The 26,190-nt window shown below is 34.6% G+C and overlaps 1 protein-coding gene across 9 annotated transcripts in view; it reads right to left on the bottom strand.

Annotated features, from left to right (window-relative positions):
- Tmem62 (transmembrane protein 62) overlaps positions 1–26,190 on the bottom strand; it is a 44,822-nt gene that overhangs the window by 11,556 nt on the left and 7,076 nt on the right. For 7 of the 9 annotated variants that reach the window (XM_046460972.2, XM_046460973.2, XM_058584729.1 and 4 more), the window contains 6 exons: positions 25,351–25,475; positions 25,097–25,219; positions 22,372–22,527; positions 19,199–19,358; positions 10,877–10,990; positions 7,326–7,410 (listed from right to left, as the gene is read on the bottom strand). In XM_046460972.2, the coding sequence (XP_046316928.1) occupies positions 7,326–7,410; positions 10,877–10,990; positions 19,199–19,358; positions 22,372–22,527; positions 25,097–25,219; positions 25,351–25,475 (763 nt within the window). The remainder of the gene's footprint in view (positions 1–7,325; positions 7,411–10,876; positions 10,991–19,198; positions 19,359–22,371; positions 22,528–25,096; positions 25,220–25,350; positions 25,476–26,190) is intronic. The other 2 variants (XM_046460974.2, XM_046460975.2) reach the window with 1 other exon arrangement.

The following is a 26,190-nucleotide window of genomic DNA, read 5'->3' as shown; positions in this document are numbered from 1 at the left end:
ATAATTGAATCCAACATTTCTTCCAACATTTCTAGTCATAGAAATGTATTAAAAAAAAACTTGCTCATAGATGATGTATTGTTGATATTGGGAACTGTTAATATTGTCCTTCCCCACAAAGGAGAGAGATCTCGGAACTATACAAGAGCACTACAAATCTATAGGGTAAAAACAATAACACACCAGACTCACAGATCTGGAAAGAAACACAAGCAACATGAAAAGACAAGGAAAGAAAGTACCACAAACAATGCAAGACAATACATCACTAGAAGAATTACAGCAGAAAAAAATGACAGATAAAGATTTCAGGATATACATGATTCAGATGTTTTGGAGTCTTAAGGAAGACATCATACAACAAATACAGACAATGAAAGATCACTTTGACAATGAATTACATAAACAAATCCAAGAAGCAAAAGATCACCTACAGGGAGATAGAAGTTATTAAAAAAAAAAAAACAGAAATCCTAGAAATGAAAGAAATAATAAACCAAATTAAAAACTCAAATGAGAGTATCACCAGCAGAGTAGACCAGTTAGAAGATAGGATATCAGACGAGGACAAAGTATATAATCTTGAAAAAAACATAGACAGCACAGCGAGAATGATAAAACACCACGAGCAGAATATCTAAGAAATATGGGATAACATAAAGAGACCAAATTTAAGAGCTATTGGGATAGAGGAAGGTATAGAGGTCCAACCCAAAGGAATGAGCAATCTATTCAATGAAGTAATAGCAGAAAACTTTCCAGACATGAAGAATGAAACAGAAATCCAAATCCAATAAACCTGCAGGATGCTGAATGTGCAAAAATCACAAAAGATGCACACCAAGATACATTATAATGAAAATGCCCAACATAAAGAATAAGGAGAGAATTTTAAAAGCCACAAGATAAAAAAATCAGATTACATATAGGGGTAAACCAATTAGGATAACGGCTGATTTTTCAACACAGACCCTGAAAGCAAAAAATCCTGGAACAACATATTTCAAATGCTGAAAGATAATGGGTTCCAACCAAGAATCTTGTATCCAGCAAAATTAAGCTTCAGGTTTGAAAATGAAATAAAAACCTTCCATGATAAACAAAGTTAAAAGAATTTACAGCTAGAAAAACCGGGACTACAAAACAGCCTTGGCAAAACATTTCATGAAGAGGAAATGAAAAATAACAATGAAAACCAGCAGAGGGAGTTAGTACACTAAAGGAAAACCTAATCAAAGAGGAAAACCAAGTCAAGTTAAATAACAAAAATAAACAAATATGGCTGGAAATATGTCTCAACAGTAACCCTAAATGTTAATGGCTTAAACTCACTAATCAAAATACACAGTCTAGCAGACTGGATTTAGGAAAAAAATCCAATAATATGCTGCCTACAGGAGACTCATTTGATAGGAAAAGAAATACACAGATTGAAGGTGAAAGGTTGGAAAAAATCATACCACACACCTGGTCTTCAGAAGCAAGCAGGGGTGTCCATACTCATATCAAATAAAGTTGATCTGTTAATTTCTGTTTTTTTTTTAATAAAGCCAAAGTTAATCAAAAGGGATAAAGATGGACATTACATACTGCTCAAGGGAACCATATATCAACAAGACATAACAATCATAAATATATATGCCACAAACAATGGTGCAGCTATATTCATCAAATAAACTCTTCTCAAGTTCAAGAGTCAAATTGACCACAACACAATTATCTTGGGTGACTTTAACACACCTCTCTCACCACTAGATAGATCTTCCAAACAAAAGTTGAATAAAGAAATTAGAGAGCTCAATAACACAATTAATAACTTAGACTTAATTGACATATATAGAATATATAAACCAGCATAAAGCAGATATGCTTTCTTCTCAGCAGCACATGGATCCTTCTCAAAAATAGACCATATACTATGCCACAGGGCAACTCTTAGCAAATACAAAGGAGTAGAGATACTACCATGCATTTTATCTGATCATAATGGAATGAAATTGGAAATCAATGATAAAATAAAGAAGAAAAATTCCTGCATCACATGGAGACTGAACTATATGCTACTGAATGAACACTGGGTTACAGAATACATCAAGGAGGAAATTAAAAAATTCTTAGAGGTAGGGCTGGGGATGTGGCTCAAGCAGTAGCGCACTTGCCTAGCATGCGCGGGGCACTGGGTTCGATCCTCAGCACCACATAAAAATTAAAAAAAATAAAGATGTTGTGTCCACTGAAAACTAAAAAATAAATATAAAAAAAAATTCTTAGAGGTAAATGACAGACACAACATATCGAAATCTCTGGGACACTATGAAAGTAGTATTAAGAGGAAAATTCATTGCATGGAGTTCATTCCTTAAAAGAAGAAAAAGCCAACAAATAAATTACCTCACACTACATCTCAAAGCCCTAGAAAAAGAAGAACAAATCAGCAGCAAAAGCAGAAGGCAAGAAATAATTAAAATCAGAGTTGAAATCAATGAAATTGAAACAAAGGAAACAAATGAAAAAATTGACAAAACTAAAAGTTGGTTTTTGGAAAAATAAATAACATTGACAGACCCTTAGCCATGCTAACAAAGAGAAGGAGAGAGAGAAGCCAAATTTCTAGCATATGAGATGAAAAAGTCAATATCACAACAGACACTACAGAAATACAGAAGATAATTAGAAATTATTTTGCAACCTTATACTCTAATATAATAGAAGATAGTGAAGGCATCAGTAAATTCCTAAATTCTAATTCTAATATAATAGAAGATAGTGAAGGCATCAGTAAATTCCAGATTGAGTCAGGAAGATATACACAACTTAAACAGACCAATGTCAAGTGAGGAAATAGAAGAAGCCATCAAAAGATTACCAACCGGGCTGGGGATGTGGCTCAAGCGGTACCGCGCTCGCCTGGCATGCGTGCGGCCCGGGTTCGATCCTCAGCACCACATACCAACAAAGATGTTGTGTCCGCCGAAAACTAAAAAATAAATATTAAAAAATTCTCTCTCTCTCTCTCTTTAAAAACAAAATATTAAAAAAAAAAAAAAAAAAAAAAGATTACCAACCAAGAAAAGCCCAGGACCTGATGGATATACATCCGAGTTTTACAAGACCTTTAAAGAACTATTACCAATACTCTTTAATCTATTTCAGGAAATAAAAAAAGAGGGAGTACTTCCAAATTCATTCTATGAGGCCAATATCACCCTGATTCCAAAACCAGACAAAGATACTTCAAAGAAAGAAAACTTCAGACCAATATCTCTAATGAATAGATGCAAAAATCCTCAATAAAATTCTGGCAAATTGAATACAAAAACATATCAAAAAGATCGTGCACCATGATCAAGTGGGATTCATCCCAGGGATGCAAGGTTGGTTCAACATAGAGAAATCAATAAATGTAATTCATCACATCAGTAGACTTAAAGATAAGAACCATATGATCATCTCAACAGACGCAGAAAAAGCATTTGACAAAATACAACACCCCTTTATGTTCAAAACACTAGAAAAACTAGGGATTACAGGAACATATTTCAATATTATAAAGGCTATCTACACTAAGCCTCAGACCAACATCATTCTAAATGGAGAAAAACTGAAGGCATTCCCTCTAAAATCTGGAACAAGACAGGGATGCCGTCTCTCACCACTTCTATTCAACATAGTTCTTGAAACACTGGCCAAAGCAATAAGATGAAAGAAATTGAAGGAATAACTACAGGAAAAGAAGAACTTAAACTAGCACTATTTGCTGATGATATGATTCTATACCTAGAAGACCCAAAAAACTCCACCAGAAAACTTCTAGAACTAGTAAATGAGTTCAGCAAAGTGGCAAGATATAAAACCAACACCCATAAATCAAAGGCATTTCTGTATATCAGTGACATATCCTCTGAAAAGGAAATGAGGAAAACTACACCATTCACAATATCCTCAAAAAAAAAAAAAATAAGATACTTGGGAATTAACTTAACAAAAGAGGTGAAAGATCTATACAATGAAAATTACAGAACATTAAAGAGAGAAATCGAAGAAGACCTTAGAAGATGGAAAGATCTACCTCGCTCATGGATAGGCAGAATTAATATTATCAAAATGAACATACTACCAAAAGCACTATATAGATTCAATGCAATTCTGATCAAAATCCCAATGGCATTCCTCATAGAAATAGAAAAAGCAATCATGAAATTCACCTGGAAAAATAAGAGACCAGAATAGCTAAAGCAATTCTAAGCAGGAAGCGTAAAACAGGTGATATCGCTGTAACACACCTTAAACTATACTACAGAGCAATAGTAACAAAAACAGCATGGTACTGGCACCAATGATACTGGTAGACCAATGGTACAGAATAGAGAACACAGAGACTAACCCACAAAATTACAATTATCTTATATTAGACAAAGGAGCCAAAAGCATGCACTGGAGGAAAATAGCCTCTTCAACAAATGGTGCTGGGAAAACTGGAAATCCATATGCAACAAAATGAAATTGAATCCCTATCTCTCACCATACACAAAAGTTAACTCAAAATGGATCAAGGATCCAGGAATTAAACCAGAGACTCTGCGTCTAATAGAAGAAAAAGTAGGCCCTAATCTTCATCACGTGGGGCTAGGCCCCAACTTCCTTAATAAGACACCTATAGCACAAGAATTAAAACCAAGAGTCAACAAATGGGATGGATTCAAACTAAAATGTTTTTTCTCAGCACAAGAAATAATATGTGAGGTGGACAGGGAGCCTACCTCCTGAGAGCAAATCTTTACCCCTCACACATCAGATAGAGCACTAATCTCTAGGGTATATAAAGAACTCAACAAGCTAAGCACCAAAAAACCAAATAATCCAATCAATAACTGGGCCAAGGACCTGAACAGACACTTCTCAGAAGAGGATATATAATCAACAAATATATGAAAAAATGCTCATCATCTCTAGCAATCAGAGAAATGCAAATTAAAACTACTCTAAGATACCATCTCACTCCAGTCAGAATGGCAGCTATTATGAAGACAAACAACAACAAGTGTTGGTGAGGATGTGGGGGAAAAGGTACACTCATACTTTGCTGGTGGAACTGCAAATTGGTGCAGCCAATTTGGAAAGCAGTATGGAGATTTCTTGGAAATCTGGGAATGGAACCACCATTTCACCCAGCTATTCCTCTTCTTGGTCTATATCCAAAGGACCTAAAAACAGCATACTACAGGGACACAGCCACATAAATGTTTACAGCAGCACAATTCACAATAGCTAAACTGTGGAACCAACCTAGATGTCCTTCAGTGGATGAATGGATAAAAAAAATGTGGCATATATACACAATGGAATATTACTCAGCACTAAAAAAAGAACAAAATCATGGCATTTGCAGGTAAATGGATGGCGTTAGAGAAGATTATGCTAAGTTAAATTAGCTAATCCCCAAAAAAACAAATGCCGAATGTTTTCTCTGATATAAGGGTGGTGACTCAAAGAGGGTTAGGGAGGGAGAGCATGGGAGGAAGATTATTTCTAGATAGGGAAGAGGGGTGGGAGGGAAAGGGAGGGGGAAGGGGAATAGCAAGGATGGGGGAATGTGATGGTCATCATTATACAAAATACATGTATGAAGATTTGAATTTGGTGTCAACATACCTTATATATAACAGAGATATGAAAAATTGTCGTGTATATGTGTATTAAGAATTGTAATGCAAAAAAAAAGAATATATGTATGATGGCATAATGTGGTGTTATCATACTTTATATACAGAGTTACAAAAAACTGTGCTGTATATGTGTAATAATGAGTGTAATGCATTCCACTATTGTCATATGTTTTAAAAAATACCGATAAAAAGGTCATGACTACTTCTATTTCTCTATTTTTGATTTTATAATATAAAGTAGTATTTTTAAAACCTGTCTGCTTTTCAGAATAACCTGGGAAGTTCTTCAAAATAGAGATTCCCAGATCCCTCCCTCAGACATTTTAATTCAGTAGGCCTGAGATAGGGCCTAAGAATCTATTTCTTTGAAATGTCCTTAGGTGATTGTTATATACTGCCAGATCTGAGGATCACTGCAGTAAAGTACAAGGAATGAAAAGAAAAATGTTTTCAAGCAAACCAAGAATGTAGGACTATTACTCTTTACCACTTACTAGCTATTAGCCTATGAAGGGTCATTAGATATAGAATCAAAGAGTAAGCAGTGAATAATGGAAAAAGTTGAAAACTGGTGCAAAAGGTTATATAGATATACCTACATGATTATAACTCTCTAATGCTAATAGTCAATATTAGTGCTTTTACACAGAAATATTTATAAGTATTTGTTTTACTAGAAAAAGCATGAGTGGAAAATGTGTTATTTTTCTGTTTTAACATACCTATAGGGAGCTTCACTGTACTGAAAGATCATTGAAAGCACCACTATCCAAAATATCAGCCTAGATATATTGATGGGATACTATCTAGGAAGAAACAAGCAGCCAACAAAAAGCCTTTTGAGTGTTCCAAACCCACACCTATACAGGTTCAGAAAAACTTTTAGCAGCTATCTAAACAAATGATTATCAATTTCCCTTCACTATTCATTAACTTATTAACAGTTTTCTGCTAGTCAGTTCAGTTGGCAAATATAGTCAGAGAAGACAAACAGGGACAGACAGTTGTCCCTGGGGAAGGAAGCATCCCAGGAAAAGTCACCTCTTTTGCAACTGTTCTATAGCTTGCCCTGTGTATGTAATTCAAAATTATATATACATTATTTAAGTTCTGTCAAGCTTTGCTGGGTATCATGGCACATGCCTATAATCTTAGCAACTTGGGAGGCTGAGGCAAGAAGGATCCCAATTTTGAGGCCATCCTCAGCAACTTAGCAAGACCCTGTCTTAAAATAAAAAGGGCTCAGGATAGAGTTTAGTGGTATAGCCCCTGAGTTCAATCTGTAGTACAAAAGAAAAAAAAAGTTTTGTCAGGCTTTGTTTAGTGCCTTATCTTTGAATATCTGAAACATTATTTTCTATTTAAAAGCATTTCATATTTAAAAATTATATTAAATAGCTACTTATATTAATATTTGGTCATTCTGAGCCATATTGTATTTTACCTTCATTTTGACTGAACTTCATTTTACTGTTATAAAGCAGCAAAAATAATAATGATGCTCTTCAAGATAAGAGCATTATGGGGGAAAAGTAATGCTTTGAAGAATGCATCTCACCAACTCATGCAAAGACAATTTATATTGTTATATATCACTTCATAATTGGACATTATATGATATTTTAAGGTCTTCTAAGAATGAAAATAACCATAACTAACCTTTAAGATCTGGGTATTCTAGGTACCTAAAAGTAATGAGAATGAAGAGTTGGATCAGCACAATCAGCACAAAAAGGACCCGGGCCTGCAGAGAAAAAAGATGTTAGTGTGACTAGATACATGGGGATAGCTCCAGTGAACACTTTAAAACTGGCCTCATTAACAAAAATGGAAATGACATCTGTGATATTGTGATATAATAAGAAATATGAGGGCTGGGGTTGTGGCTCAGAGGTAGAGTGCTCGCCTGGCACGTGCAAGGCCCTGGGTTCAATCTTCAGCACCACATAAAAATAAATAAAATAAAGGTATTTTGTCCAACTAAAAAAAATTAATATTCAAAAAAAGAAATATGAATTTTAGTTTTCATCTTGGCCACAGCTCCTAAAACCCTTGTGATTTTTCAAATGGTAGCAGAAAAAAATAAAGCATCTTTTGTTATATTTGGCTTTTGTCTGTAGTTCTTGGACAAGCTCTGGAATGATAAATAAAAGGAGTGTCTTCTGTGATTAATAACAAGCCTATTTCAATCACACCTGAGTTCATGTTAATAAGGGAACTTTTAAAAAGCCCTTAAGGATGGGGGCTGGTTATAATGTGGGCCAACCATGTGATCACATCACCCCCATCCTTTCCCTCCAGAGAGGGGAGAGAGGTTGTAAGTTGAATTAATCACCAATAGCCAATGATTTAAACAATCATGCCTACATAATAAAACCTCCATAAAAACCCTAACTGAAGGAGTTCAGAGAGCTTCCCAGGTTGGTGAATACATGGAGGTGCTGGGAAAGTGGCATGTGTTTGGGGAGAGCATGGAAATTCACAACCAACCCTCATAACTTGCCTTGGCATCTCTTCCATTTGGCTCTTCCTGAGTTGTATTCTTCTCTTATAAGCCAATAATCTAGTAAGTAAAGGGTTTTCCTGAATTCTGGGAGGCTTTCTAGCAAACTTTTGGACCTGAGGAAGGAAGCCGTGGGAACCTCTAATTTATAACCAGTTGGTCAGAAGCACAGGTGACATCTGGACTTATGATTGGTATTGGGGATGGTGGGTGGTGAGGAGGGCAGTCTTCTAACATTAAGCTCGCAACCTGTGGAGTCTGTGCTAACTTCTAGCAGTTAGTGTCAGAATTGTGTTGAACTGTATAAGGCCCATTCAGTGTCCACTGATATTGGAAAATTATATGGTTTAGAAAAATTCACACATTTAGTTTTAGAAATGTTGTATAATTATAGAGAGAAAAGCAAATTTCATGCGGAGTGTCATGGTGCACGCCTGTAATCCTAGTGGCTTGGGAGGTTGAGGCAGGAGGATTTTTAGTTCAAAGCCAGATTCAGCAAAAGTGAGATGCTAAGCAACTCAGAGAGACTCTGTTTCTAAATAAAATACAAAATAGCTGGGAATGTGGCTCAGTGATCAAGTGCCCCTGAGTTCAATCCTTGGTACCAAAACAAAAAAAAAAAGAAAGAAAGAAAGAAAAAAGAAAAGCAAGTTTCTTTTTTTCTTTCAGCATCATTAAACGATTATAAGAAAAATATAGGTAGCCAGGTTCAGTGGCTATAATCCCAGCAATTTAGGAGTCGAGGCAGGAGGATCATAAATTCAAGGCCAGCCTCAGCAACTTAGCTTCTAAGACCTTCAGTAACTTAGTAAGCAACTAAGACCTTCAGTAACATAGTAAGAACCTGTCTCAAACTAAAAAATAAAAAAGACTGGGGATGTTGCTCAATGAAAAAGTACCCCTGGCTCCTGGTTCAATCCCCAATACCCTCTCCAAAAAAAAAAAAAAAAAAAAAAAAAAAAAATATATATATATATATATATATAATACACACACACATATTAAAGAGAATCAAACATCTGATACAATGATAAAGAAAATTGTAAGTTGCCTCAGTTTAAATTGGAGATAAGTAGTTTATATAGTTATATTAAACTATCAAATTAAAATAGTTCACTTTCATTATATGAAGATAAAAATAATTTGTTTTATTTAAAGTTGCATATGGGAGTTAGGGTTGTGGCTCAGTGGTAGTGTGCTTGCCTAGCATGCATGAGGCAATACATCCTGAGATAGCTTTAGAGGACACACCCTCACAGACTTAAAATGTGAAATTATTTTTGTTTTTATTACTTGTGTGATTGAGTTTTTAAGAAATGTGATAAATGGGCATTTATATTTCATTACTATCATTATAGGGGTCATTTTAAAATTTTTCTTTGGAAGATTTTTTATAGTCACCTAGATCAGGCTTGATGTAGTAGAGGGAAAATTTGGAAACAAATGTCTCCTAATAGGCAAGTAGTTATATATACTAAGGAAAATCTTAATTTATCTAACTAAGGCATACCTCTATTTAGCCACTTGTCCAAAATACCTTAACAAATTAAGGTCTTTATTCATACAATAATGTATATCTTAACATAATACAACTAATATCACATTATAAAATAATGTAGTCAGGCAAAGAGGTATGCATCTGTAATCCCAGCTACTAAGGAGGCTAAGGCAGGAGAATTGCTTGAGCCCAGGAGTTCAATTCCAGCCTGGGTAACATAGCAAGATCCCATAAAAAAAGAAAAACATATAAATTGATATGAGAAATAGTCAAAACAAATTCCTCAATGGGAAAAAATCAGATAGCAAAAAAGAACAAATGTATACTAGAGGGGCTGGGGATATAGCTCAATGATAAAAGCCTTGCCTAGCCTGCACAAGGCCCTAGGTTTAATCACCAGTACCACCAAAGGAAAAAAAATCACATTTTACTTTAAAGACTCATATACAAGCATATAACAATACAATGGTTATAATGAACAGTGGGATGAAAATGATGTAGAGTTGATCCTTCTTTTTTTCTTAATTTTCCAATTTTCCACATTATTTTTTCTTTTAAAGGAACTTCACAATTTTTTTTTGAGAGAGAGAGATTTTTTTTAATGTTTATTATTTATTTTATTTTTTAGTTCTCAGTGGACACAACATCTTTATTTCATTTTTTGTGCTGCTGAGGATCGAACCCAGCGCCCTGCGCATGCCAGGCGAGCGTGCTACTGCTTGAGCCACATCCCCAGCCCTCCACATATTTTTTTTAAAAAAGAAATATTCTTTTAAAAGCCTTAATTCTGGATTGGGTGTGTGGCTCAGTGGTAGAGTGTTTGCCTAACATAAACGAGGCCCTAGGTTCAATTCCCAGCATGGTACAAACAAATAATTAAAATCAAAATAATACACAAAAATTATTATCATTAGTAGTATTAGTAGTAATGAATAATTAAACTTAAAAGCTTTAATTCAGATCAGCACCTATAATTTCCTTAGTCATCCTGGTTGTATGGCATTGATTAGAACTAGGTACTAAATTACTTGTTCATGTCTCTACTTCTTTTGATTCAAATCAACTTAAAATCATTTTATTCTTCTAGACAAATAACTAAACTTTAATTTTACGAGGCTCTACTTTCTTTATACATGATTATATTATTTACAACTTTGAGTTTACCAAATCCAATAAAAATACATGTAACATTTAATTGAATTCACTTACCACCATGCAGTGGTCAGTAAGGAGAATAAATGATGCCAGGGGATTAAATGTGAGATGAATATTCTCTTGAACAGAAAATATGTGGTGAACACTCGTACTTCTTCCAGCAGAATCCTAGTTATAAGCACAGCAGAGAAGTGACTTCATACACATATATATATATATATATATATATATATATATATATATATATATATAAAATGTTCTAAATTGTGCACATAACTGACAAGAGAGTTTGCAATAACTTTTATCAGTTATCTTGTTGAATAGCTACCTTTTTTTATCACTTACTTTTGATTCTCTGTATAAGTGCTTTTGACAGCATTTTATTTTATTTATTTATTTATTTTTAGAGAGAGAGAGAATTTTTTAATCTTTATTTCTTAGTTTTCGGCGGACACATCTTTGTTTGTATGTGGTGCTGAGGATCGAACCTGGGCCACACGCATGCCAGGCAAGCGCACTACCGCTTGAGCCACATCCCCAGCCCCTTGACAGAATTTTAGATCCTTTTTTTTTAGAGAGAGAGAGAAAGAGAGAGAGAATTTTTTTAATATTTATTTTTCAGTTTTCAGCGGACACAAGATCTTTGTTTGCATGTGGTGCTGAGGATCGAACCCGGGCCACACGCATGCCAGGCGAGCGCGCTACCTCTTGAGCCACATCCCCAGCCCTGTACTTTTATTTTTAAAGAAATCTTTTTCCCTCTGTTCACCGAAAAGGCCCAGTAGTAATAATAAACCTATAAAAGCAATGAGCTAGCAGAACTAGTATAGACTCTTAAAAAAGCATTTTTCACTAAAAGGAAGCAGTGTTTCTTAGAAAAATGGCTGATTCCAGGTTTTGAGTAAGAAATGAAGAAGAACTTAGAATATCTTGTTATATCAGAAACTAAAAAAAACTAATTAAGAATACTAGGATTGTGTCAAAGAACTTAGAGGTCAACATGAAGAAGCTCCCACTAGCCAAACATGGACCAATTTGAGTATCAAAAGAATAAATGCAATGGATTGAAACATCAAATAGGGGCTGGGGTTGTGGCTCAGTGGTAGCGCACTTGCCTAGCATGCGTGAGGCACTTGGTTCGATTCTCAGCACCACATACAAATAAATAAAATAAAGGTCCATCAACAACTCAAAAATATTAAAAAAAAGAAACATCAAATAAGTAAACATATATAAATAAATATCTAAATATGTATACATTTTAGGCTCAGAATTCATAATGATACAAAAAGTAAATGATTCCCCTTAGTGACCTTTGGCAGATGCTAAAGAATTAACTCATTATTCTGAAAAATGGTTTAGAAAAGTGGGGTATGGGAAAGAATCAAGAATTTATCCTGTATTTTTCTTATGAACTCCATATCTAGGAACTAAATAGATGAGGGAATTTTTTTCCTTTGTAAGACTATTCTGATTAATACTTCTATCATACAGAGAAAGATTTGAATATCACCATTTTATAGCTAAAGAAAAAAATGAAACTTGGCAAAAGTCATTGATGGCTGCTAAAACCCCTTAGATGAAAAATTGATGGAGATTTTTACGAGGCTCTACTATATATATATTTGTTAGCAGTGTGTTAGAGGTGGCTTCACTGGCTTACGAGGGCCAACTGTTAAATTTTTAGGAAATTTTATGGGCTACTTAGCATTATGTTGGTATCTAAAACCAATCATGGTAGGAATATTTATACTATGAAAATTGGCACCTCCATAACCTATCTCAAGTTGGTTGTTAAATATTTGCCAGCGCACTATTAGATAAGGGTACAAACACTAGAATGTACTGATCAATGTCAGTGTTACAAAAAGAGACAACCAAGTATTATAGGCATCCTGATAAAAGCACAAAACATCTATTGAAGTAGTCTTGTCAAAAAACAAGACTCATATCTTATCACACTTCTAAATCTACCTACTAGTTATAGAAACTGTTGGGGTAGGCAAAAGAATATGTTAAATGATACCAAAAGGATACAAACAGTAAAAATTCTGAAGAAACTTTATAGGACCAAAGATCCAGATTCCAAAGCAAACACATTGTAAAGGAAAAAAAAAGGGGGGGGGGCATAGGGAGAAACCTACAGAGTAAAAGAGATGGCAGAAACAACTCAGTTTTCAGTGTATGACCCTTGTCTAGATTCTCAGTTGAACCAAACGAATGGATGTATGTGTAACAAATTGGAGAAAACAGAATACTATTAACTTTTTCAGGGGTGATACAGTATCATGGTTGTGTTTTTAAACAGTCTTTATCTTTTAGTAATTTATACTGGACATATTTATACATGAAATACCATGGTGCAGGGAGGGGAGAAGTAGATAAGAGTATAGGCGAACAAGATCAATAATGAGCTGATAATTGTTGAGATGTGCTGATAGAGTCACAGAGTTCATTAGAGTATTATTTTTTTAAATTTGTTCTTTTTAGATATACATTATAGTAGAGAGTACTTTGACATATTATGCATACATGAAGCATAACTTATTCTAATTAGGATCCCATTCTTGTGGTTGAACATGATGTGGAATTACACTGGTCGTGTATTCATATACAAATGTAGTAAAGTTATATCTGATTAATTCTACTCTTTCTTATTCTCCTCCCGCTCCCTTCCCTTCTTTCCCCTTTGCTTAATCCAACAGATTTCTATCTGCCCCTCCTCAACTTCCCTTGTTGTGGATTAGCATCTACATATCAGAGAGAACATTCGGTCTTTGTTTTTTTGGGGATTGGCTTATTTCACTTAGCATGATATTCTCCAGTTCCATCCATTGACTGGCAAATGCCATAATTTCATTCTTCTTCAAGATAGAGTAATATTCCATTGTGTGTACATTGATGTGGCTGCATCACTGTAGTATGCTGATTTAAACTTCTTTGGATATATATGGAGTGGCATAAATGGGTCAAATGGTAGTTCCATTCCTAGTATTTGTTTACTTATTTGTTCTTTTTAGGTATACATGGCAGTAGAGTGTATTTTTATATATTACACATATATGGAATATAAACTATTCTAATTATGATCCCATTTTTGCAGTTGTATGTGATGTGGAGTTTTGCTGGTCATGTATTCATATAAGAACATAGAAAAGTTATGTCTGATTCATTCTACTGTCTTTCCTGTTCCTCTCCCTGATCCCTTCTCTTCAATGCCCTTTGTCTAATCCAATGAATTTATATTCTCCCTGCCCTCCCCACACCCAACTTCTTGTGTGTTAGTATCCACCTATCAGACCATTTCTAGTTTTCTGAGGAATCTCCCTACTGCTTTCCAGAGTGGTTGCATCAATTTGCAGTCCCACCAGCAATGTATAAGTGTGCCCTTTTCCCCACATCCTCACCAACATTTATTGTTGCTTGTATTCTTGATTGTTGCCATTCTGAGTGGAATGAGATGAAATCTCAGTGTAGTTTTAATTTGCTTTTCTCTAATTGCTAGAGATGTTGAACATTTCTTCATATATTTGTTGACCATTGGTATTACTTATTCTGTGAAGTGTCTGTTCAGTTCCTTTGCCCATTTATTGATTGGGTTATTTGTTTATTTGGTGTTAAGTTTATTGAGTTCTCTATATATCCTGGAGATTAATGCTCTATCTGAGCTGCAGGTGGCAAAGATTTTTCTCCTATTCTGTAGGCTCTCTCTTTACACTCTGGATTATTTCCTTTGCCGTGAAGAAGCTTTTTAGTTTGACACAGTCCCATTTATTGATTCTCGCTTTTACTTCTTGTGCTTTCGGAGTCTTGTTGAGGAAATCAGTTCGTAAACCAACATGGTGGAGAGTAGGGCCTACATTTTCTTCTAGTAGGTGCAGGGTCTCTGGTCCAATGCCTAGGTCCTTGATCCACCTTGAGTTTTGTGTAAGGTGAGAGACAGTGGTTAAATTTCATTCTGCTACATTTGGATTTCCAGTTTTCCCAGCACCATTTGCTGAAGGGGCTATCTTTTCTCCAATGTATGTTTATAGTGCCTCTGTCTAGTATGAGATAACTGTATTTATAGGGGTTTATCTCTATGTCTTCTAGTCTGTTCCATTGGTCTTCATGTCTGTTTTGGTGCCAATGCCATGCTGTTCTTGCTACATAGCTCTTTAGTATGATTTAAGGTCTGGTATTGAGATGCCTCCTGCTTCGCTTTTCTTATTGAGGATTTCTTTGGCTAGTTTTTTCAAATGAATTTCATGACTGCTTTTTCTATTTCTATGAAAAACATCAGTGAGATTTTAATAGGAAGTGCATTAAATCTGTATAGCACTTTTGGTAGTATAGCTATTTAAAAAATATATAGTTGTAGATGGACAGAATACTTTTATTTTGTGGTGCTAAGGATTGAACCCAGTGCCTCACATATGCTAGGCAGCACTCTACCACTGAGCTACAGCCTCAGCTCAGTATAGCTATTTTGACAATATTACTTCTGCCTATCCAAGAACATGGGAGATCTTTTCATCTTCTAAGGTCTTCAATGTCTTTCTTTAGTGTTCTGTAATTTTCATTATAGAGGTCTTTCATCTCTTTTGTTAGGCTGATTCCCAAGTATTTCATTTTTTGAGGCTATTGTGAATGGGATAGTTTTCCTAATTTCTCTTTCAGTGGATTCGTCATTGGTGTATAGGAATACAATTGATTTATGGGTGTTAATTTTATATTCCACTACTTTGCTGAATTCATTTATGAGTCATTAGAGTATTATTATATCTTTTATATATTTTAAAAACATTTTCTCATCTTAAAAACTTTAAAAAAACAAAAATGAACTTGTACTGGTGTTTATCAAATTTGTATTGCTCAAAATGAATATACCTTATGATAAATTCTTGTTTTAAAGCTGGGATTTTCTTTCATTTTGAGATATAGAGACTTCTATAATGAAATCTTTAAATTGGCAAAGTAGGCACAACAATTTAAACTACTGGTTCTCAAACATGTGCACATCAGAATTACCTATAGAAAATTTGTTAAAGTAGATTTCTGATTGTTTCATGTTGTTTTTTCCATTGTTTCATGCTGTTTTTGTTTCTTTTCTCTTTAAATAGCATTAACATGTTGCCTAGGGTGGTCTCAAACTCCTGGTCTCAAGTGATCCTCCTGCCTCAGCCTCCCAAGTACCTGGGACTATAGATGCACTCCACCATGCCCAGCTTCCAGAGTTTCTGATTCAGTAAGTTTTGGATAGGACCTGACAATCTACATTTCTATCATGTTTCCAGGTGATATTGATACTACTAATCTATGATTCACATTGAGAATTGATGTAAAGATCTAATTGCTACTAGGTTACCAGGAACCTATACATATTCAAAAAACATAGTGATATAGGTAAAATATTAGATAATAAGTTGATGTTTTTGCTCAATTTCAAATCAGATTTATCAATAGTGCACTATATTTATCAACAGTACATGAATTTTTCCATTAATAAATGGAAAGGAAGAAACCAAGTTTCCTACTTAATATTTAGTAGGTGATGATGATGATCTGCCTCAGCCTCTCGAGCAGCTGTAATTAAAGATGTAGACCACCATGCATGGCTTAATTAGATTTGTCTTGAGCCAGACATGGACTCTGTGTGTGTGAGCTATGAGCATTTGAGGGGAACTGGACTGATGTTGCAGCTCTGACTAGGCCATGCAACTATATGTCCTTTTTGCTCACTCTGCCTTTGATCCCACACAGCACCTAAGATGGGTGTGGTTTTCCAAGATGTCAGTCAATCCGCTGACTGCAAGACATTATCAAGCAACCCCCTGAAACCCAATCTCTTGCTGTATTTGGGTTGAACTTTCTCGAATGTCTTCCCCTCAATAAACAGGATGGTCTCAGGTATGCTCTCTCTTTTGTCTGCCACTCTTGCTTTCCTTGTGGGAGCTGGGGCAGAGGAGCCATCACTGAACCCCAAGAAAAAGGTACTTTCTGTGTCTGTGTGATTATTCAGTGCCAACCCAATTTAACTGGAGTGACCCTGACTAATTCAGTCATGTGTCACAGCAAGATTAAGTTTTTAAGGTTATACTTTAAGAAAACACATTAATGGTTGCCTGGGAGATGAGGATAGAAGGAAGGCAGATAACAAAAGGGCACAAGAAAACTTTCAGGGAAATGTATCATATTGATTATAGTGATGGTTACAGGGATGTATATGTATGTCAAAACTCATGAAATTGTACACTTTAAACATGACATAATTTTCCTATGTACATATATAAATACACTACAGTGAGTCTCATCATCTCGTAAATCCACAAAAATGGAATCCTAGTTAAAATAAGATATATTCCATGCTTTTATAATTATATAAAAATGGATTCTATTGTTATGTATAACCATGAAGTACAATAAAATTTAAAAAGTAGAATTTATTTTACATAAATTATACCTCAATAATGTTGTAAGAAATGTTAAAAATGTGCCAAGTACATGATTTCACTTTTTTTTTTGTGGCACTGGTGATTTCACATTATTAAAAGGATTCAACTAGACAAACAGGTGTTTCAAGAAAATATGAATAATTGTTTTTCTTTATAAAACTACAGAAGCTGAACATCTTATTAAAAAAAAATAATAAGAGAATCTGAAGCAATCCAAGGATTTGGGAACTTTCCATTCCTATAGTGGGCAGTTTTCCTATAGTTATTCCTAGTTCTTCCCCATGACTTAACGATAGGGAATAATTTATTCTAGTTCATGTGTACCTTCAAGCCTCTTTAATCCAACTTCTAATATAAAATATAATAAGAGTTTATTCCCATCCGTCCCTCCTACTTCCTGCCTATTGGTTCTTCCTCCTATATAGAACACTTCAAAGATGGGTGGCAAAGCAAAGTGCCTTCCATTATGCAGACATACAAGTTTTCCCACCTATTAGCAAAGAATAAAACTGCCCATTACATAGAATTATTATGAGGATGAAATAAAAAATCCTAAGTGTCTGGTATCTCCTTAGAAGGAGCTCAACAACAGTTCCTTATGTATGGACCTATTTCTGTGGGGGAAGTAAAAAAAAGATAATAAAGTAATTACATGTATTTTTGAAGTATTATTTGGTGTTTCAAACTGAGACTTAACATTTGAAGACTAAATGGTTAAAAACTGTCAACAAATCATAAAACTGTAGAAATTAAGAATATGAATATTAAAAGAGAACAGCTTATCCCCTGAAGAGTTTGATGAAGCTGCCGCAGTCTGGCTGGGCACAATCAGGAGCCACTTGTCAAAAGAAACTAACTTTATTTTTAGAACCACACAGGCCAAACAAAACAGCCTCTCAGGAAAAACCCTCAGAGCCTCAACTGCCACCACTGGCTTTCCACAAGCCTCTCTCTCCCCCACAAGCTTCTCTCCACCTCCCACAATCCTCCTGCTCTTGAGGCCGATTGGCTGGGTCACGTGGGCGGAGCCTGAAGAGTTTGATGAAGCTATTCTATTTTGGTAACGATTATCACTTTCTATTCTGGTAGATGCTAATGAATTAAGTGTCCCAAATTGAACCAGAATAAGGACAGGCATACTGTTACTGCTTATGCTGACAATGCACATTCCCCAAACAAAAAAGTTACTTTGCAGCATTGAAAATTCTGTGTCCTGGCAAGAGAAATATGGTTTTTGACCTATTCTTTTATCTTGAAATATATCAGGGAATTTACCCCCATTATTTAAAAGCAAAACAAAACAAAAACCCTCTGGCCAAAGTTGGAAGAAAATAAGAGAATGATTCCCCAGGGTTAAAAAAGGGGGGACTGCAGCCAATAAATACATATTCCTCTCATCCTGTAATTCTATCTAATAGAATTACTTCTAAGTGCCTATTTTCAAATATACTAAACAAAGTATATTTTTTAAAGAGAGAGAGAGAGAGAGAGAGAGAGAGAGAGAGAGAATTTTTTAAATATTTATTTATTTTTTTAGTTTTCAGTGGACACAACATCTTTATTTTATTTTTATGTGGTGCTAAGGATCAAACCCAGCACCCCATGTATGCCAGGCGAGCGTGCTACTGCTTCAGCTACATCCCCAGTCCCAACAAAGTATATATATATATATTTTTCAGTTTTCGGTGGACACAACATCTTTATTTTTATGTGGTGCTGAGAATCCAACCCAGCACCCCGTGCATGCCAGGCGAGCGCGTTACCGCTTGAGCCACATCCCCAGCCCGCAACAAAGTATATTTTTAAAAAGTGTTTTGTTTTTTTTAAACTGTTTATCAAACTGAGCTTTTGTACCAATTGACTAAAAACAAATCCACAATCAAGAGTTTACTCTGACAAGAGCCTAATCATTTACATAGCAAATTGAAAATCACTAACTTACCTGGACAATTGCTTCTATGTTATGTGTTCCATTACTGTAGTTTCTGGGGTTCCACTTCAGTATAAAAATAGGACCAGACAAATGAATAGCCTGTCCTAAATTAACTCCATCAATCTTAATGGTGACAGAAGTAATAGAGGATAAGGAAAAGGCCAAGACTCTAAAATGAGAGCACATATAAAAGGCATGTTTTCAGGTAGTTGTCATTATTTTTATAAAGGAGAATAACACTATTGCAACCAGACATTATATAAGTATAGGCAGAAGCATCACGTTGCACAACTGTAGGGGCCACTCATGATCTTGGTTTCTTTCTTGGAGATTTTTGAAGTTGTACAATTCAGCAAACCTACATTGGTGAGAAATTAAGAACTATTCTTTTACTTCTTAGAAAGGAAAATCTTTGACAAATCTAGCTAGGATAGATTCAAAATTCTTTCTGAATAAACTCCTAAAGTTCTGATTTTTTTCTCTTAGGAATAAAATATAGAGTAGGGATCTCAATTTGTCAATCTAATGTCAAGCCTTCATCTACTCATTTGGTTCCCAATGTATTTACCTGGAAGAAGCAAGGTCACAGTCAGGGCTGGCTACCACACTCTATCAAAAACTGTGACTGACAGGTATGATGATTACACACCTGTAATCCATCTACTCGGGAAGCTGTGGCAAAAGGAATGCAAGTTTAAGGCCAGTCTGAGGCAGGAGTATTGCAAGTTTAAGGTCAATCTGAGCAACTTACTTGAGACCCTAACTCAAAGTTTTTTAAAAAGGTGAGGCTGGGGTTGTAGCTTTGTGGTAAAATGCTCTGCATAGACATGGCTGTGAGTTCTATCTCCAGCACCAAAAAAAAAAAAAAAAAAGAATACATATATTCCAATTTCACAAAAATGTAAACAGCTTGGTACCATTTATATAAGATTAACTACTAAATGTTTTTTTAAAATATAGTATCCAATAATGATAAGAAGGTTGTGAATTTGGCACTCATATTGTTTGATAACATTATAAATTTGTATATTTTTTTAAGAGAGAGAGAGAATTTTAATATTTTTTTTTTCCAGCGGACACAACATCTTTGTTTGTATGTGGTGCTGAGGATCGAACTGGGGCCGCACGCATGCCAGGCGAGCACGCTACCACCTGAGCCACATCCCCAGCCCCATAAATTTGTATATGTTTTTAAAAGTGAAGTAACTGGTTACTTGGTACATTGCTGGTGGAAATTTAAAATAGTGTAGCTGCCATGAAAAACAGTATGGTAGCTCCTTAAAAAATTAAACATAGGGGGCTGGGGCTGCGGCTCAGCAGTAGAGCACTTGCCTAGCACGTATGAGGCCCTGGGTTCGAGTCTCAGCACCACATAAAAATAAATAAATAAAATAAAGGTATTGTGTCCAATTACAACTAAAAATATAAATATTTTAAAAATTAAACACAGAATTACCATATGGTTCAGCAATTCCACTTCTGGGTATATATACAAAAGAAGTGAAAGTAGAGACTTGAACAGATATTTATACACTCATGTTCACAGAAGCAATATTCAGTATCATCAAAAAATGATATTAACAGATGAAATATACAAAATGTGGTATATACATACAGTAGAATATTATTAAGTCTTAAAAAATGAAAGAGAGTATTACAAATGCTACAAAATGTATGAATTTTAGGGACATTATTAACTGAAATAAGCCAAAGATGAGGTACATAGAGTAGTCAGATTCACAGGGGTAGTGAGTAGGATGGTGGTTGTTCATCTTACTGTGGGGAAAGTGAAAAGTTACTGTTTAACAAGTGCAGAATTTCAGCTTTAGAAAATGAAAAAAGTTCTAGAGATAGTGATCGTGATTGCACAACAATATGAACATACATAATGCCATTGAATTGTACACTTGAAAATGTGAAATGACATATATTTTACCATTTAAGTAAAAAGTAATCAAGCAATCTTTAGCAACAGCTGTAAAAGAATTCAAATTTTTCACCTAGAATTTCACTTCTGGAACTCAATTATAAAGAAATTATTCAAGTGAAGGAAGAATCTGCATGTACCAGGTGTTTATCCTCAAATAAAAAAAAATCTAAAAGTTCACCAATAAGATGGGGAAACTGTTACATAAATTATGGTACATTCTCAGTGTTGAAAGACAAAAAGTAGGAAGTAGATTAAACCATGCTCTGATGATTAATTAATTATGTAAAAACATGCCTAAGAGGGGCTAAAGCTGTAGCTCAGTGATGAACTGCTTGCCTTGCATGTGTGAGGCACTGGGTTCAATCTTCAGCACTACATAAAAATACATAAAGATACTGTGTGTTCATCTACAACTAAATAAATATTTTAAAAAAATGCCTAAGAGAAAATGCCTATGAAGAAACATAGGAACACTCAGAAACACTAATGGTTCTATTAGGGGTGGGCAAAACACACACACACACACACACACACACTTATAATATCATTACTATATTTTCTAAAGATTGTTATTTTGGATTACTTTTCAAAATAAATACTTAAAAGTATATTTTTAAAAATGTCCTTCCTTATGTTTGAAAAAAGTTATACATATTTTTGCAAAAAGAATGATAATGATATCTCATTTGCATCCTATAATCTACATCATCAACTTTATATGCAAACTAAATTTGCAATTCCATAAGGATTATACATCTTTTGCTTTTTTTGAAAACTATGTAGCAAAATGAAAAACACTATTTCTCATACAAAATGTAAAGTTTTAAAAGTAGAATATATGGGTCTGGGGGTATAGCTCAGTGGCAGGGCACTTGCCTAGCATAAGGCCCTGGGTTTGATTCCCAGTAGTGCAAATAAATAAAGAAAGGAAGGAAGGCTACAAGGTAATATATATATATATTATAATCATAGCAATGGAAATCCATGCAACAAAAAGGCTGCAATAAAATGTTCAAAAATGGTGATTGGATTATGGGTTTCTGGTTGGTTTTAAGATTTTTATCAGCTTAAAATATTGTATATTTTTTAATAGAAGGGGAATCAAATAATAAGCAACTTATCATTATATAATGTTTAGGTTGTTAAGAAAATTTGTTGGATATCTCATAGCTTTCATATGAGAATACAATCACAATGACTTATTCTCTGTCAATATAAAATTAAAAGTAATTTCTGAAAAATTGCAATGTACCTGATGTGTGTTGAGTGAAGGATTCTTTCTAGAGGTTCATGTTTATCACAACTATAGAGGAGTGATTTAGGATTGGTAATAAGAATCACAGGCCAGTTTCCAAAGATCAAATCTTCAAAGCTAAAAAGGTCATGATCAAAAGCAAAGATTCGATACCTGGAGAACAGAAGATAGGCAATTTAGTTACTTTATAAGAGGGCTTAAAGGTTATAGACAGACAAATGTCAAAATACAAAACCATGGTGTTTTTACATGATGAATTTGAGTACAAAGTAAATAACACTGTTTCTCTTTCTTCCTTTGCCTTTATCACTTTTCTTCGCATTTGTCACATCAAGTAGACTCTGATTGAAACAATGAATTTATGCCCTAAAACAATTCTTGGCACATAGCATGTACTCTTTAATTTTTAAATACTTGCAGAATTAATTCACTTTATTTTACATTATTTTAAGACTATTTTGAAGCTAAGACATTCATCATAAATCTAAGATCTGATATTCTTCATTCCATCAACAATGCTACATAAAATATTAAAGCATTGGATATAAATACAATAAGAAAAGTTGCATACGCCTTTAAACTTTTATTCCTATAATCCCAAAGAAATTAAAGTGAAGACATTTTGATTTTCCAAATGTACAATGAAAGGTATAAAATATTCATTAAAGAGTAACCCAAATTTTATATTCTCCTTCCCCTTACCCTACCCTCTCTCTCTCTCTCTCTGCTGGGGATCAAACCCAGGGCCTCACACATGCTAGAAATGTGCTCTACCACTGAGTTATATCCATAGCCCCTATATTTTCTTTTAGAACTTAAAAAAGAAATGATTAATTATGATATAAACAATAATGCTTACCAAATACTCTATGGTCCTCCTAGCATTTCGTAGTCTCTGTGTACTAGATTAGGATCATGTGACTAATCCTGGCCAATAGGCTATGAGTAGAAATGTCATGTAGCACACTCTGATCAAAGTTTGCTGTTTTTTTTTTTTAACACCTCTTTTCAGTTATAGATGGATATAATATCTTTTTAATTAATTAATTTATTTTTATGTGGTACTGAGGATTGAACACAGTACCTCACATGTGCTAGGCAAGCATTCTATCATTGAACCACAACACCAGCCCCCATACAAAGTTTTTTTGTTTGTTTGTTTTTTTAGTTGTAGTTGGACACAATACCTTTATTTCACTTATTTATTTTTATGTGATGCTGAGGATCGAATCCAGGGTCCCGCATGTGCGAGGCAAGTGCTCAACTACTGAGCCACAAACCCAGCCCCTGTGGCCCCCCCATCCAAAGTTTTTAAGAGCATATGTGAGTTCTCTGTTCTCTTCTCCACTCTGGAATTAACATGTTAAAATAGTGGTATTATGCTAGGAGAAGTGGAGAATGCCCAGCAGCTCAGGAGGCTGAGGCAGGAGGATCATGAGTTGAAAGCCAGCCTCAGCAAAAGTGAAGCACTAAGCAACTCAGTGAGACCCTGTCTCTAAAGTAAAATACAAAATAAGGCTGGGGATGTGGCTCAGTGGTCAAATGCCCCTGAGTTCAATCCCTGGTAACCCCCCCCCCCCACACACACACACACACACAAATAGTGGTCATATAAGATGGAGAAGTCAGAATTCCCAAGTCACCCCATGGAGGATAGTTGCCCTGACTCAGACTGGGTTTAGAGGAATGAAAAGTAAACATTATTGTGTTAGGCCATTGATATTTTTAAATTTGTTTTACATCCACAACAAGGCCTAACCTATACTACTAATATACTGTCAAAAAAATCTTCTACTGTAAATACAATTTAAATGTTATAAGAACAGTAAAGGTTAGGTTGTTTCAGGGTTGAAACAATGAAGACCAGATGGGAAGAAAAACAAAAGAAATGGCTTCAAATTTAACACTACAACTTGTAACTGTAGCATTTAGAAGAAATAAAAAAGCTGGCCAAGAGTCAAGAAGCCTATGTAACAAAAGGCAATGCCTGCTCAGCCTTCAGCTTCAGTCATGAGCACACAGGTCTTAGCCCAAAGTAATTACAGTTGCCAAGTAATAACAGGCTTAACTCAAAGTTTCTATAAAAACCAAACAAAATGAGGAAGCAGCTTCTAAAATGTAAAGCTGATTTTTCATTAATGAAAGTAGTTAGAAATAGGTAACATATTCAGTTCAAGAAATATTTGAATAAATGATAATGTTCTATACTTAAAGATATTTCACTTACATATCAAAAATAAATATTTAAATAAAATATATACTTCCAGTAAATAAGTTGTTTTCTATAATAGATATAAAACTAAAAATAACTATTTGAAGAATTGAAATTACTAATGTCTAGAAAAAAACTAGAGTGGTAGATATAAAATTCAAGAGGAAAAATGACATGTCTAGTTCTAGTGCTTCTCAAAGTATGATCTGTAGACAAGGACAGACCAACACAATTAAAATCTCTAGTGGTAGGGCCTGGAAATTTTTATTTTTAATAAACTCTATAATTTTTGTGTACACTGAAGTTTAAAACTACTTCCTAATGGATTCATCTTGAATCAATATGGCATAGTGATGGTAAATATCACTGCTACAACAAGGTTTTTGCATAATGACAAAGACTGCAAGTTATGTTACTTAAAAAAAAAAAAAGTATCACAATTTTTTCCTTAAGTGGTATAGCCTATCATATAATATGGATAAGTTTTGTTTTGTGAGGTAATTCCCTTACCTTCTATTATCTTTCCAGTCTCCTACCTCAAGTTCCAAAGTGCCCTGGAAGTGACGAGTGTGCAGAATAGGCATGAGTCCACCAAGTGTATGGAGGTGCCCACACAAATAAGCTGTAGCCGAACTAACCAATGAAAAATAAACAGAATAAGTGAACAAAAGTAAATTGGGATACCAAACTAATAAAGAATGTTTCTTCAGGAAAGCAAGATAGGTACAGCAACAATTAGTTTGGATTTTGGAAGCTTGTTTCACCTCATGATTGACCGGATTCCTGGTGATGGAGAAAGGATAGTGGATGTTGTAAAGTGTCCAAACCAAATTGTATGGTTGCTCTCTTTACTTTCCTTGGCCAATAATAAGAGTTCCTTCATCTGTTTCTGAAATGGAAGAAAAATAGAAGGATCTTCAGTTAGGACTCAGACAATTAGGACTGAAATCCAGTGTCATCAGGTTAAACAAGTCCTTAAGTTTTATAATTATAATTGCACAATATCTAGATCCTATATTCTACCAGGTAGGACCTGAATGGACCTCTGTAAGTTTTAAACTGTTTTCATGTATATTATAATTCACTTGATCCTAAAATAACTCTGTTATTGGTAGGGCAGGTATTATCCCCATTTGATAAACAAAAACAAACAAACAAAAAATAACAAGAAATAAAGAAATCACCACTATCTTCTAATTCTGTTAATTGGCCTAGTTACTTCTGGTACTGGTAATGAAGACATGGTAATAAATTAAAAACATATTGAAACTAAACTTTTAAAATATATACATATGTCCATAGAAATACTTGAAACTAAATGTGCATAACAGCTCTACTCATAATGGCCCCAAACTAGAAATCATCTACAAATTGTAATATATCCATAAAATGGAATATTATTCAGCAATAAAAAGAACTACTGATATATCCAAGAATATAGATGAAACCCAGCAACATCATACTAAGCATAAGAAGCCATATTGAAGAGTACATTCTGTATGATTTCATTTAGATAAATTTTTAGAGCAAATAAGACTAGTCTATAATGATAGAAAACCAGTTTAGTTCCACAGGGGCTGAAGACAGACAAGGAAACATTTTAG

The sequence above is a fragment of the Marmota monax genome, unplaced genomic scaffold, assembly GCF_021218885.2.
Source record: "Marmota monax isolate L192 unplaced genomic scaffold, Marmota_monax_Labrador192_F-V1.1 WCK01_AAM20220418_F8-fsc00001, whole genome shotgun sequence".
Lineage (NCBI taxonomy): Eukaryota > Metazoa > Chordata > Mammalia > Rodentia > Sciuridae > Marmota > Marmota monax.
Note: the sequence above shows the minus strand (reverse complement) of the source record. Positions and strands in the feature narration are given on the sequence as shown.